Source organism: Mastigoproctus giganteus, chromosome 13 (genome assembly GCF_048544385.1).
Source record: "Mastigoproctus giganteus isolate SK-2022 chromosome 13, ASM4854438v1, whole genome shotgun sequence".
NCBI classification, from domain to species: domain Eukaryota; kingdom Metazoa; phylum Arthropoda; class Arachnida; order Uropygi; family Thelyphonidae; genus Mastigoproctus; species Mastigoproctus giganteus.
In genome coordinates, this window is record NC_143587.1 from 58,489,354 (window position 1) to 58,505,512 (window position 16,159).

The window sequence follows — 16,159 nt, forward strand, 5'->3', positions numbered from 1 at the left end:
ACAAAGACCCAGTTGACACTCAGGAACCAAGAACTAGTGTACCTGGTCTGCCTCCATGGGGGTGAAAGTAGGACAACGTCAGGTCTCAGCAGGGGTCCAGGGGCTAAATGACTAGATGAACAATGGTACACAACACTACACATGTACAATATCCATACACTTTTAAACCTCTGGCATTTCCAGCAAACTGGTGCACCCATCACAATGCAAGCAATGTGGAGATGGGGGAACCCCTGGTGCCGCTTGACACCAAACACACTGTCAGTGCAGTACCACACAATTGATACGTTATTCTGGGGTTAATGCTTCCCATATGCAGTACTTTACATTTGTCAATGTTAAACTTCAGATGCCACCTCTCAGCCCATCTGCTCAGCTTTTCAAGATCCTGTTGCAGCAGCATACTGTCATTAGTGTGATTAACAACCCTGCTGACCTTCATATTGTCTGTAAACTTGGACATTAAGCCTGATATACCATCATCAATATCATTAATAAATACAGAAAACAACAACGGACCCAACACTGAACCCTGGGACTCCACTAGCAGTGTCCATTGATTACCACTCTCTGTCTTCTCCCACTCAACCATCCCTTTATCCATAGCAGCAATTTTCCTCCAATGCCACACTGCTCCAATTTGTGCAGCAGTCTTCCATGTGCAACAGTATAAAAAGCCTTTCTAAGATCCAAATATGTGATATCAAAATTATTCTTTGCATCCATTTCCTTTGTGACCACATCATAGTATCCAATCAAATTGGTCAGACAAGACTTACCTTTAACAAACTCATGCTGTGTCCGAGCTATAACTGAAGTCTTGTCTAGATGATCCTGCAATGCTTCTTTAAGTGCCTCCATTAATTTCCCTGGAACAGAAGTTAAACTAACAGGTCTGTAATTACTTGTGTTGCCCTTTGATCCTCCTTTGTGAATTGGGATCATATTTGCACATCTCCAGTCCATGGGCACCTCCCCTGAGTCCAAGGAAGCTCTCATAATTATGGCTAAGGGTTTGCTTACTTCCTTTGCTGACTCCTTTAATATAAATGGATAGATCACATCCACCCAAGGTGCCTTTCTTATGTTTATCTTCAACAATTTCTCCTCCACTTTGCTCTCAGTTATTACAAAATCATCTAGCTCACTGCCAGAGTTTAATTCACCTCTGGCATTTCCTTACCTCCCTGAATTTCCTTTTCCTTTTTCTGGCATTTCCTTCCCTCCCTCATGTGTGAATGTAGATGCAAAATACTCATTTAGTTTGTTAGCTACCTGAGCAGGATCATCAACATTTGAACCATCAATATCAATGCTTCATATCAATTTTTCATGTCAACACTACTCTTCACTTTTCCTAAAAGTTCATTTGTTACTCTCTCCCAATGGAACTACTTCAAAAGGCTAGTGTAGTATAAAAAACAAATTTTCTGACTTCCTTACTTTGAGTATATGCTTTCTGTGGGAACATAAGAGAAGGTTCACATTTTTATAAACACTTATTGGTACATTTCAATCTGTGAGATACACCAATAAGTGTTTATAGAAAATTGAATTGGCATGTCACAGAGAGTGGATTCATGAGTTATGGAATATACCCCTAACACAAAGTCTCTTATCCAGCCACTTTACCAAGAAGTAGTTGCTGCTTTTAAGCACTATTATGCAAGATGCACATTTAAGATGTTGATAGCAGCAACAGAGGGCAAAAATGCATCAACAGTTATGGACTTTTGGTAGTGATTCAACATAAAGAATGCAATTGACATAATTGTGGAGGATTGTAACAAAGTGACAAAAGACTGCTTGCGTGGTGTTTGGCAGCCTCTTTTACCAGATTTTGTGATTTTAAAGGCTTTGATCCTGTAAAGGAGCTTCCTAAATTAAAAGCACATTGTGTTGCTCTCACTCACAAAGCAGGTTGGTTTTGAGTAATTGGAGGAAGAAGACTTAGAAGAGTTGCTTCAGTCACATGAAAAAGAACTTTCAACTGAAGAACTGCAACGACTTGTTGCTGAAGGGCAGGTGGAAGCGGAGAAGATGAATGCCTGCAAGTCACAAAAAAACAGCTTTCTACTTCAGAGTGATCTTCAGTTTTGAATTCATTTGAGAAAAGTATGCAGTGGCTAGAAGATAACAATTACAATGCAGAAAGAAACAGAGCATTTCAAGCAATTCAATCTGCTTTGGAGCCATATGAGCAGTTGCTCTGTGAAAGAAGGAAGATGGCAAAACAACAGAAACTAGATGTATTTATTATGAAAACACCCAAGAAAGAGACAGAAAATGAGCCACAGCCCTGTAGTTCTGGTGTGACCACATTTCATCCAAAGCCCTCATCTGCATCTCCTCCACCTCCCAGTTCCGATAATGATGACAACGTACTGCCATCTATCCCATAATTTTGCTGCCTCAACCCTTTCTCTCAAGCTGTCTTCATTTATTTTTAATGTAAGAACCTAAATTTAAATGATTAAATTATGAATTTAACATTTTTCAACTGTGTATTTATGATTATTTATTGTGTTTGGTAATGTTTTGATTAAAAATATGTGTTCAATTTTGGGTAGTCAGCATCTAACCCTATTTTCCCCATAAGGCCTGTTATTTATATTGCACGATTTTGCATTGCATGAGGGTTTCTAAGAACACGTGTTATATATATATATATATATAAGTACTAGATATGATAGAAAAAAATGTCAGTTAGGTAAAGCAGTATTGGGTGAGATACGGTGCAATATGTGGACGCCATGTGTGTCAAACACCCAGGTGACGTACATATGCCAACGCCGGCACCATGGCAAAACCTAGAGATACAATATATAATATATGATACAATATATAATTAAAAGGTGAATGTAAAACAAAAGATAAAGTGTAGAGCAAAAAGGTGAAAGCAGTAATGGAAGTAATATATGATAGAGCAAACTATAAGATAGAGCAAAATATATAAGCTAGTGAGGCAAAATTGTATAACAATACAGAGGCAACTTATAAAGCAATGTGGTAAATTATAAAAATTATAAAAAAGGGGGTCAATTATGGGTATGTAGATACATTAAAAGGGACTTTGTCTAGGGCTAACCCTATCAATGTATCATCCCATAATTAACGTAGCTATCTGTTTCTGTAGTCAACTGCCAGCAACTCTAGGTAAGAATATAAGTAGGAAGGTAAAAAGGTAATGATAATATGCCGAAAGCTGGTATTACGCCGTTATTGGTAGGTTAGGTTAGGAATTTAGAAGCAATAAGATATGATCCAAATGCTGGTAACAAGCATGTATTTGATAAGTGGTTTGCTGGTGAGATGACTGTTAGCCTGACAGATAGCATAGTAGCATGAAAGATACAAATAAATATACTAGAGTAAGAGTTCCATCCTTTGTAGTCTGCTGCCTTTCCCATCTGAAGAACAAGAGTAACACTGATTAATGGAACTCAGTATCAGGTGTTTTTTATACCATGTCCCGACCCGTGCACGCACCGTTGTTCACATCTGCAGTTGCTTTGATTTGCATAATGACTCGTTGGTCGTAATGTTTTGACTCATCGGTGTATGCTTTCCAGCCATCCATCCATTGTATGCTATCTGTCGGGCTAACAGTCATCTCGCCAGCAAACCACTTATCAAATACATGCTTGTTACCAGCATTTGGATCATATCTTATTGTTTCTAAATTCCTAACCTAACCTACCAATAATGACGTAATACCAGCTTTCGGCATATTATCATTACCTTTTTACCTTCCTACTTATATTCTTACCTAGAGTTGCTGGCAGTTGACTACAGAAACAGATAGCTACGTTAATTATGGAATGATACATTGAGAGGGTTAGCCCTAGACAAAGTTCCTTTTAATGTATCTACATATCCATAATTGACCCCCTTTTTTATAATTTTTATAATTTATACTGCATTGCTTTATAAGTTGCCTCTGTATTGTTATACAATTTTGCCTCACTATCTTTTATATTTTGCTCTATCTTATAGTTTGCTCTATCATATATTACTTCCATTACTGCTTTCACCTTTTTGCTCTATGCTTTATCTTTTGTTTTACACTCACCTTTTAATTATATATTGTATCTCCAGGTTTTGCCATGGTGCCGGCATTGGCATATGTACATCACCCGGGCGTTTGACGCACATGGCGTCCACATATTGCACCGTATCTCACCCAAAACTGGTACCGCTTTACCTAACTGACATTTTTCCTATCATATCTAGTACTTATCAATACAGACCGATGTAATGCATAATCTTACTCTTAGATGGCATTAATCGGTACGGATCTCAATAAATGATCTAACAAACAAAATTCATAAACAATACTACGCCTAACACACACACCCACACACACACACACACACACACGAGGATTGACTGTATTAAAATTAACAAACACTCCTTTAATAATTTTTATTTGTACTTTTTAAACCAACCTATATTTACATTACGTAATCTAATTATTATGGTGGGGCAATGATTTCTAGGTACATGAAAATAAGTTCAACATGAAAAACATGTAATCACCTTATCATGGCAATTGTCAAAAGTGTCCAGTGCATAAGCAAACAGTGCAGAGGGACAACGATCTAACAGCAAGGAAATAGCTTGCGGCAACTCTGAACACATAACAAGTAAACTAAGATAGCCTCTTAGTGCAGGACTTTGAGAAGATAACATTTCTTTTATTTGGGAGCGAATTTCAGGGATGATCAGATGAGAACTGAGTAGAGACTGCATGTGAATAAAAGGATAAAAAAGAAAACATAATTATACTTATCTTTTTCAAGTGCTAGGAAATTCTGATCATTTTAATATATGAAATAAAAATATTCAGTTAAATGGTATTTTAAGCTGCAGAAGAAATGGAACAATCAAAGTCTAACTGTAAACAGCTGCATTACATATAGTTTCAAGAACCATCAACTATTCATGAACAACTGCTTTATATATAATTTTGAGATCAATATAACAACATTATTCTTGAATTATTGTCTTGTGCTAACAATAGTGAAATTATAGTAACCTTATAATACCGTGATAAATCTGACTAAAAAATGAATAGCAAATGCTTAGAAAAAGGTACTCACCTTGTATAAATCTGCAATAAAATATTTTTGGTAGATATGGTGGTTAAATTTAGGTTGGAAGTGGTGCCAATAGTCGTAACGACTATTGGCACCACCGGTCTTCTCTCTTTTTTTCATTTACGTTTTTTAACCTCTTTATGACAACCAAGGATTGGAGATCTGCATTTCTACTTCCTTGCGCTCATTTTAAAATCTGTTTAAAATATTTTCACCCCATTCCCCGCCTTAGTTCTTTTTAATGCTTCTTCCAACCTAAATTTAACCACCATCTACCAAAAATATTTTATTGCAGATTTATACAAGGTGAGTACCGTTTTCTAAGCATTTGCTATTCATTTTTTTTTGTCTTGTGCTAAGCAAAGGAAAAAAAAAAAAAAAACGCTAATAATTTCTTGTTATACTACACCGATGAGTCAAAACATTACGACCAACGAGTCATTATGCAAATCGAAGCAACTGCAGGTGAACAACGGTGCGTGTACGGGTCGGGACATGGTATAAAAAACACCTGATACTGAGTTCTGTTAATCAGTGTTACTCTTGTTCTTCAGATGGGATGAAAAAGGCAGCAGACTTAAGTGAGTTTCACAAAGGCCAAATTGTAATGGCCAGATGACTGGATCAGAGCATATCCAAAATGGCACGGCTGGTAGGGGTGCTCATGGTCAGCCGTGGTTAGTACCTGCAGAAAGTGGTACGAGGAGGGATAACCCATGAAGCGCTGCGAGGTGTTGGATGACCATGGCTCATCGATGCTTAAGGTGAGCAAAGGCTCTCCTGGGTGGTATGTGGCAACAGAAGAGCGACTGTGACACAACTTGCTGGTAATTTAAATGTTGGTGATGGAGTAATGTGTCACAACACACAGTACATCAAACCTTGCTGAAAATGAGGCTGCATAGCTGCAGGCTGCTCTGAGTGCCCATGCTAACCACGGTTCACCAGAGACAGTGCCTACAATGGGCACGCGAGCATTGAAACTGGACCTTGAGTGATTGGAAGAAGGTCGTCTAATCTGATGAATCACGTTTCCCGTTGCACCATGTGGGCGGCCGGGTATATGTATGTCATTTACCTGGTGAAGTGAAGGCGCCTGGATGCACCATGGGACGAAAACAAGCTGGTGGTGGCAGTGTCATGCTTTGGGCGATGTTCTGCTGGGATACCCTGGGTCCAGCCATCCATGTGCCGGGCACTCTGATCAACATTAAGGTAGGTGGTAGACCACCTACCTTAATGTTGTTGACCAGGTACACCCTTTCATGGCAACGGACTTCCCCTCTGGCGGTGCCGTCTTTCAGCAGGATAATGTGCTATGCTACACCGCCCGGATTGTTTGAAACTGGTTTGCGGAACATCAGGAAGACTTCCAGGTATTGCCCTGGCCTACAAATTCCCCAGACATCAATCCCATTGAGCATCTGTGGTTTGTGTTGGAACAGCAATTCTGATCTGCGGCATCTCAACCATGGACCTTACAGGAGTTAAAGGATCTGCTGGTTAAATGTTGGTACCAGATACCACAGGACACATTTAGAAACCTTGTAGCGTCTATGCCTTGCCGGATATGAGCTGTTTTGGCTGCACGTGGAGGACCAACATCATATTAGGTAGGTGGTCATAATGTTTTGGCTCATCGGTGTAAGTCTCAATGCACAGAAAAATATGATTCCATTATTTAGTAAAACACTGATGCTAAAAATATATTCATAAAAATTCATTTACAATTATATGTAAGGAATTTTTACTGATTAAAACTGTTAACGTATATTAACACCAATTATAAAAACATATATTTGATGAAATTCCCAAGGCATTACTTAAGTACTGATTTGTTTGTGTTGGTGTTTTAATTCACTAATTTTAATCTGAAATATTTTTGTCCCTTACAACAGTCATCATAGTCTTTCATTGATTTAAGATCTCCTGGATCATGGTATTTTCATTCATTGATTAGTTTTTTGTTTTTTTTAAAGTTCATATTCAATAAGAAAATGAGTTTCTATGGGGGACATAATTTCCCATACACAGCAGTGAATTTTTTTCCCCAATGCTGCTTATGCATTTGAATTAACTAAGCAAATATAACACAGTTAACCTTTTTCAATGCTATTATATTATTGCTTTCAATAACAACAGCAGGAATTATTGTTGTTGTTGTTTTCATCTGTTCAGTCACAGCCGACTTTCGGAGACTTTATGGGCGAGCTTTCTCCATGCTGTCTGCTCTTCAACAGCTTCTTTCGTGCACATGCCAATGTTGCTCTTGAGGGTGTCAAGTCAGTGCGTTCTTTGCCAACTTATTCTCCTAGTTCCACTGATCTTTCCTAGCATTATTGATTTATTCTTGAGCTCATTCATAAGTTTTCTGGTGAAAAATACTGGAGTAGGTCACCAAGTCTTTCTCCAGCGGTAGTGCTATTATATGGGTGATAGGCCTTTACTAATTAACACTCAAAGTCTTTAAAAATCTATATCATTTCTGATAAGGGTGATATCTTGTCCCAAAATTAGATACAACTAATCAATGTGACAAACCCCTCCAACCAATTAAAGTCCCATGCATCCATAACTTGTAGAATTTAAAAAGCAGCTCTTCAAACTTTCAAATACCAGCACTATGTAAAGCATAGGCAACTATGCTTTAACATTTTAAATAAAAAAATGTATTCATAAATAACTTAAGTGATTTTGTTTTTGTTTTTTTTTCCAGTGTGCTAAACTTTGATAATATCCAAAATTTTAACTTTGCTTACCGTAAACCAACAAATCAATAGTTTTGGATACATATTGAACTTGATCATTATCATAATCAGATGATATAGTGCACTGTTAAATAACAACTTGCAAAGATCAAAAATCATTCTGTAAATTAGATATGTTAAAAACAATTTGGGGCAAAGGTAAAGAACTATGGCAAATTGCGGGAAACTTACTGGATAAACTGGTGTGCCGCTACCACAATTTCTCCCTGCATTCTCAGTAAAGAGACGGTGCATGTTAATAGTAGCAGCAGTAGAAATCGAGAACGATATATTGAGATGCAGGCGTGACAGACAATAACATCATAGCGTTAAGTGATTAACGTTATGATACGTATATATATATATATATATATATATAAAGAATCTTTCTTTCTTTTCCTATTATTTCCTAACCTAACCTTTAAGGTTATGTTAGAATATAAGGAAAAAATAAGGGAACCTTTTCCTATTATTTCCTAACCTAACATTTAAGGTCAGGTTATGAAATATAACGAAAAATAAAGAAACCTTTTCCTTTTTTCCTAACCTATCCTTTAAGGATAGGTTAGAAAAAGTAATTTTAAAAACATAGAAAGAAATCAGTAATATATTTTTTTTAACAGTGAAAACACTCATGAACTCCAATAATCTACTTTTAATAATCATTACATCCAATATAGTTAGGAAAGGATGCTATGTGGTTGTTTTCCATTAAGGTTATTATTATATTAAAACCACTTTTATACTACATGAAAATTAATACTATAGTTTATTAAGCTGTTCACCTACATTACTATATGGTAATATGACATTTCGGGTATGTTACTGATATCCATCATCAGACAAATGGATCTGAACCACAGCAAGCAATAGGAAACAGTAAATTCAAATAGAAGAGAATGAATGAAAAAACTAGGAAAAGAAAATAGACCAGACACATCTCCCTCCAGTCCACCTGAACCAGAAGCACGGTCTGAAGATTGGTATCGGCAAGATCCCGAACCAGCCTGCACACCAACCCTGATGTCAAGAGTATAGGAACAAAGGTCACCCCAGACTTCTAAGAACCCCGGATCCAGGATAAAAACTTTGCACTATCCTATTGACTAATGGAGTTAATCCCTTGCCTATAAATTAAAGACTGGCAGGCCTCTTGCCTGTATGCACACCCGTTTTCTGAGAGCATCAGCAGGTAAGAATTTATTCTCTTTGTAATCATCTTAGATTTTCTATTTTTTTCTATTGTAACAGTAACTTAAAGTTTAACACTTTACAACCATAATTTGTAAATTGTAATATATAATATATTGGTAATTCTAATAGTAATATTGTAATTGTAAACTGGTAAGTGTAATATTCAAATTTATAACTCTTTCTATTTTTTGTATTATTTCTTAACCTTCCTGTTCCCCCAACAGCTTTGTCTAATGATGGGTATCGGTAAGATACCCAAAATGTCATATTAATGTATAGTAATGTAGGCAGACAGCATGATAAACTATAGTATTCATTTTCATGCGGTATAAGAGTGGTTTTAATATAATAACCTTAATCATTACATCATCTGTCACGCCTATGTGTCAATCAATACATTATTCTTGACTTCTACTGTGGCTACCGATAACAAGCACCATCTGTTTACTGAGAATGCAGGGAGCAATTTAGGTAGCGGCAAACCAGTTTGCTCGGCAAGTTTCCCAAAGTTTGCCATGGTTGTCGTGTTGGCTTTCTTTAGCAAAGCCGAATTTGGCATGAAAATAAAAACAAATGTTACACAAAAACAAATGTTGTACAAAAACAAATGTTATCAAGTTGGATGAGACAAGGAAAACTTAAATGTAGATTAAATAACCAAAAACTGGAACAAGGTAGTAATTTTGTGTATATAAAAACAGTTTTTTAACCTGGCAGTAGCAACAAGGCACCCAACAGGTGCCTTTCCAAAATAGTAATCTGATGTTTTCAACTTTCCTAAATATAGTCAAAACAGCATCAGTTTCTGACAGCATAAACCGCTGAATCACTACAAAGTTCCAAATTAAGTATTTGCTTATAGTTCTGAGTTACTTTCTTTCCTCTTCCACTGGTTGTATAAACATCTGCAACTTTACAAGAATTTTTTATGCAAGATTCGTTATTTTCACATAATAAAGCTGAGAATGTGAAACTTTACTGTGTCTCAAGATGGACACTACTCTGCAGGAAGCAATGTACATAATTTCAAATTTTGCATATTGTGAATTACTGATTACAAATAAATCTGAAAATGGACGTAACTAACAGTATCAAATGAAAGTAACAAATAGTATAATAATTAAAATATATATATTTATATACATAATAAGCAAAACTATATGTGCATGTTTGAATTTTTGCACTCATAATGGTATTTTAAACTGAAAATAGAAGAGACTAATAGATCCATGTTTATATTTTATAAACATGGATCTATTATCCCTAAAATATTTGTTTTTTTAATTTTCAGCAGAACAATTTTTTTTCAATTTTTTATTAAAAAATAAAAAAGTTACAGTAAATATTAGAATGCATTAAGAAAAGATGACATGATGGTACTGTCCAAGCAGAATTCAAAAATCCATAAGTTTTTCTAGACATTTTTTATTCTACAAAATTAATATTTTGTTTTGTTCTTTTGAAAATAAAAGATGGAAAAAAACAGCATTTTTTTTATTAAAAATCAAAAGTTATATGCAATAAGTATTGCAATCCAAAAAAAGATGAAATATTTGTATTATATTGTCTTTCCCTATCTCACATGCCTTGTTTAATGCATGCACTCTACATTTCAGAGGAAATAAGTAGTTTATTTCCTGAAGTTGACTAATTGGTATGCAATGGCAAGAAGATTTTTGTAGAAGCTCTATCATGTCTTCAGATGTTCAAGGAAGCTGTAGTGGATTCACATTGCCTACTCAATCTGCTAACTAGATGGGGAACAAGCATTAGCATTAGTAGAGGCATATGATGCAAGAAAGCAAGCTTATGCAGCATCAGCTAAAAAAAAAAAAAAAAAAAAAAAAAAAAAAACACTCCCATTTCACTCCTCCATTCATTTCAAATACCTGTCCAGCTCAGCCTTAAATTTATTTAGGCTATCAACTTCCACAACAAAAGATGGAAGTCTGTTCCACCAACCAACCACCCGCTGGCTAAAGGCGAACTTCCGCACATCTATCCTACAACTGTCTTTCCTCAATTTGAATTTATGCCCTCTCAGGTTATTCTGAGCAAGAGGAAGAATGCCATCAGCATTGAGCATGCTCAAACCATTCAAGGCTTTATACACCTCAATCAGATCACCTCACAGGTGCCTAGTCTCCATACACTGTAATTTGCAAAATTTAAGCCTTTCTTTCTTTGTAAGAGCAACCCTTTGTTCCATTCACTAATCTTGTTGCCCTTCTCTGTACTCATGCCAACAGCTCTACATCCTTCTTAAAATGAGGCCTCCAGACCTGTATATAGTACTCAAGGTGTGGCCTGACCATTGCCTTATACAAAGGGATAATCACATCTTTATCCTGCTAGAAAAATTCCTTTATATCATTAACAAGACACTATGAGCTACTCTTGCAGACCATCTGCACTGCTCAGAAAACTTCATATCTGCCTGCAAAATTACCCCAGGTCCTTTTCATTCTCTACCACTGTCAGTGTAGTACCACAGAGTTGATACGTCACTCTGGGGTTACTGCTTCCCATATGTAGTACTTTACATTTGTCAATGTTAAACTTCATTTGCCACCTCTCAGCCCATCTGCTCAACTTTTCTAGATCCTGTTGCAGCAGCGTACTGTCATTAGTGTCCTTAACAACCCTGCCAACATTCACATCGCCTGCAAAATAGGCTTCCATGTGTCACTGATTAACCTTGGACATTAAGCTTGATATACCATTATCAATATCATTTATAAATACAGAAAACAACAATGGGCCCAACACTGAACCCTGGGGAACTCCACTAATAACATTAGCCCACAATGAGCAGTGTCCACTGATTACCACTCTCTGTCTTCTCCCACTCAACTATCCCTTTATCCATAGCAGCAATTTGCCTCCAATGCCAAACTCTTCCAATTTGTTCAGCAGTCTTCCATGTGCAACAGTATCAAAGGCATTTCTAAGATCCAAATATATGATATCAAAGTTATTCTTTACATCCAGTTCCTTTGTGACTACATCATACTATCCAATCAAGACTTTCCCTTAAAAAAACCATGCTGTGTCCGAGCTATAACTGAAGTCTTGTCTAGATGATCCTACAGTGCTTCTTTAACCAGTGCCTCCATTAATTTTCCTGGAACAGAAGTTAAACTAACAGGTCTATAATTACTTGTGTTGCCCTTTGATCTTCCTTTGTGAATTGGGGTCACATTTGTACATCTCCAGTCCATGGGTACCTCCCCTGAGTCGAAGGAAACTCTCATAATTATGGCTAAAGGTTTGCTTACTTCCTTTGCTGCCTCCTTTGCTTTTAATATAACTGGATAGATCCATCCACTGTGGGTGCCTTTTTTATGTTTATCTTCAACAATTTCTCCTCGACTTTCCTCTCAGTTATTACAAAATCATCTAGCTCACTGCCAGAATTTAATTCACCTCTGGCATTCCCCTCCCTGAACAACTCATGTGTGAATGTAGATGCAAAATACTCATATAGTTTGTTAGCCACCTGAGCAGGATCATCAACAGTTCAACCATCAATATCCAGTGAACCAATCTGATTCATCCATTTCTTTCTAAAGTTTACATAGGTAAAGAACTCTTTGCTGTTTTTCTTTGCATCCTTTGCCAAAGATTTCTCATAATCTACCTTTGCCTGCCTAATCTCCTTTGAGACTTGGTTACAGACCAGCTTAGCTTATATCTATCATAGGCTTCCATGTATCACTGATTAATTTATATGTACAGGGAAATAAAGTGTACATATTTATATGGACACTTTATTTCCCTGTACAGTTCATCTGACATCCATTTAGGCCTAAACCTTGAACAATATTTCTTAGTTGGTATGTAAAGCCTAGTAACTTCCAAGATAAATTCTTTGAATGCCTCCCATTTAGAATTTGCTGTTGGTAACATCATCAATTGGTCCCACCGTATAAAGAATTTAAATACTGTCTCAGACCAGTAATGGCAGTGTGCTACTGCAACAGGATCTAGATAATTTGAGCAGATGGGCTAAGAAGTGGCAACTGAAGTTTAACCTTGACAAATGCAAAGTACTGCATATGGGTAGAAGTAACCCCAGAGAAATGTACCAACTGTGTGGTACTACATTTAAGGTGGTAGAAAATGAAAAAGACCTGGGAGTAATTGTGCAGTCAGATATGAAGTTCTCTGAGCAGTGCAGACAGGCTGCCAGAGCAGGTCATGGAGTTTTGTCAATGATATATAGGAATTTTGCTAGCAGAGACAAGGAGGTAATTATCCCTTTGTATAAGGCAATGTTAAGGCCACACCTTGAGTACTGCGTATAGGTCTGGAGGCCTCACTTTAGGAAGGATGTAGATTTGCTTGAGCACGTACAGAGAAGGGCAACAAGATTGGTGAGGGGAATGAATTGATCCTCTTACCAAGAGAGGCTTAAATTCTGTAAATTGCAGTGGCTGGAGACTAGGCACCTGCACAATGATCTGATTGAGGTGTATATAAGGCCTTGAATGGATTGAGCATGCTGAATTCTGATGGGATCCTTCCACTTGTTCAGATTACGAACCTAAGGGGGCATAAATTCAAATTAAGAAAAGAAAGATGTAGAATAGGTGTGCGGAAATTTGCCTTTAGCCAGCGGGTGGTTAATTGCTGGAACAAACTTCCATCTGTCGTTGTGGAATTTGATAGCTTAAATAAATTTAAGGAGGAACTGGACAGGCATTTGGAGTGAATGGTGTGATTTTTTTTTGGCTGATGCTGCATAAGCTCATACACTTGCTTTCTTGCATAACATGCCACTACTACTACTACCACTACCACAATCATCGTAGTCACCTTTACGAAAGCAATACCCCTTCCCTTTACCCCTGATGGTAGTTACCTCTTTGAGTAAATCCCACTTCGGCACACTGTGATTACTGGCACCTAGTGGTTCCTTTATCTGCAGATTCTTAATGCATGAAGAATCACTACTGATAATCAGATCAAGAGTACTTCTCCCTCTAGTTGCCTCCTGAAACTACTGATGTAGAAAACAATCATCCAATGAATCCACAAAAGCCTTGCTAGTGTGTGAGTGACCAACCCACAAATTCCAGTCAATATCCGGGAAATTAAAATCCCCCATTATAAGACTCTCTGATTTACTGGCCCACTTTATTTCCCTGTATAGTTGCTTATTATACTCATCAGCGTCATTAGGCCTATAACACACTCACACTCTCAATTTTGATCTTCCAATGCTTATGTCACACCAAACTGACTCGACACTGCACTGCACTGCCCTGCGATGTCGACTGGCTGCACTTCCTTGGATTTTATGTGATTCTTAACTAATAGCATAACCCCTTCTCCCTTCCTATCCTGTCTATCCTTCCTATACACACTGTACACCCCAAATTCCAGTTCTGCATTCCTTATAGCTGTGTGACACCATGTCTCTGATATCCCAGCAATATTTGCCTTTGATATTTTGAGCAACACCTTAAATTCATCAAATTGATTTACCAAACTCCTAGCATTGGTGTATACGCAAGTATACATGCACCTGTTCCTATTCTTAGTTACTCTAACACAATCCATGTGTTTACTTGTACTGCAATGACTCTCTAGACTGCTATTTCAGCAGTCTCTGAAATACCCTGCATCTTGTTTTCCAGGCTGCACTTTACTTATGCAAAAAATTTTTTACAAGGTGAAGGATAATGCCAAAAGCCTGGATGAGAGGATGCAACTTCACTTCCTGAAACAACTGCTACTGAATTCAATCCACACGATCTCTCCTTCAATATGTACTTTTCAAACACCAGATGCTATATCACCTCAGAAAAAGGATGAGACTGGTGAAATCTTTGCAAATAGTTATAAAATTGCCATTAAAATTGTAATTAACTGTTCCTCATGCAATAATGGTCATGCTGGCTGTAAATGAAAGATGTTCTAAAACATTTTCTACAATCAAGATTAGAGAATATAAAGAACACTGCTAAGATTGCTGAAGGACATTTTGTTGAAACTGATGTGAATCTCATAAATGTATGTTTGAAATATACTGAAGCCACCTCAACTGAAGCAGAAAGAACATTTTCTCTCATGCAACATTTTTCTCTGATAGGAGGCAACATTTCAAAATTGAAGAAAATTATTCTTATCATGTGTAACAAATGACAGAAATTATCCACTTTTGTTCATGAAAAAAAAATTCCAATATTTTGTGTATACAATGATATTTTCATGTATTTTCAAGCAAAACTACTTTCAGACACAGCAAGACAGTGTCAGGCCAGCTGCCATGATCAAACAGATAATATCAATAATAGAAAACCAACCAAATATACATTTAAAATTTTTTCCAATTTCAGTTGCAAGCTGATTTCACTTTTACTTTTTTTTTTTTTTGCTTTTAATATGAAAAAAATATATATATACCTGCAATCTTAATAAATCTTCATTGCAATTCCAACATGGGCAAAATGCCTGAATTTGAGTCTCACCTCCATTTTTTCCCAAAAAGTCAGAAGTAGAATTTTCAATCAAAGTACAAGTTCTAGTTACTGTTCGACCTGAAATCAGATGTTTAAGTGTATTAAATAGTTGTTCCATTATATCACTGTATAATCAATTGCTTGCATGTCTAAACGTAAATTAACAGTAACATGCTAATAATGTTCAATTAACAAATAGATTTAGCCTGTTATACTGTGCCATATTTATTCAAATCAAATTTTTTAAAATATACAGTAAGCTGTTGAAATACAGCACCCAAAATAATTGAACATTCATGCTAACGGCACATTGAGATTGGATATTTACGTACAATGCAGATGTCTTGCAGTACTGAAAAAAGAAAATGGCAAGTCATGTGATTACTGTATTTGTTTACGTTCGCCATTTTGAAAGTGAATTCTGTACTGATATCATGGATTATACTGCTGTTTTACATTTATTTTAAATTGAAAACCCCTCACTATGGCTTCTAAAGTTAATAAACCTCATACAGAGAAGAAAAGAAGAACAACATTAAAGCTTAGTGACAAACTTGATATAATCCAAACTATTACATTAAGGTCACCCGGAAAGTTAATTCATATATACCCACGTGTATTTTGTCTGTAAATTGTGTGTTTTCTTGTCGAT

The 16,159-nt window shown here is 36.5% G+C and overlaps 1 protein-coding gene across 1 annotated transcript in view; it reads right to left on the bottom strand.

Annotated features, from left to right (window-relative positions):
- The window catches only part of LOC150076086 (BLOC-2 complex member HPS3), a 198,507-nt gene that overhangs the window by 12,886 nt on the left and 169,462 nt on the right, over positions 1 to 16,159 (bottom strand). The window contains exons 20-21 of the mRNA XM_090387254.1: positions 15,452 to 15,585; positions 4,540 to 4,746 (exon numbers count right to left, since the gene is read on the bottom strand). Coding sequence (XP_090243380.1) covers positions 4,540 to 4,746; positions 15,452 to 15,585 — 341 coding nt within the window. The remainder of the gene's footprint in view (positions 1 to 4,539; positions 4,747 to 15,451; positions 15,586 to 16,159) is intronic.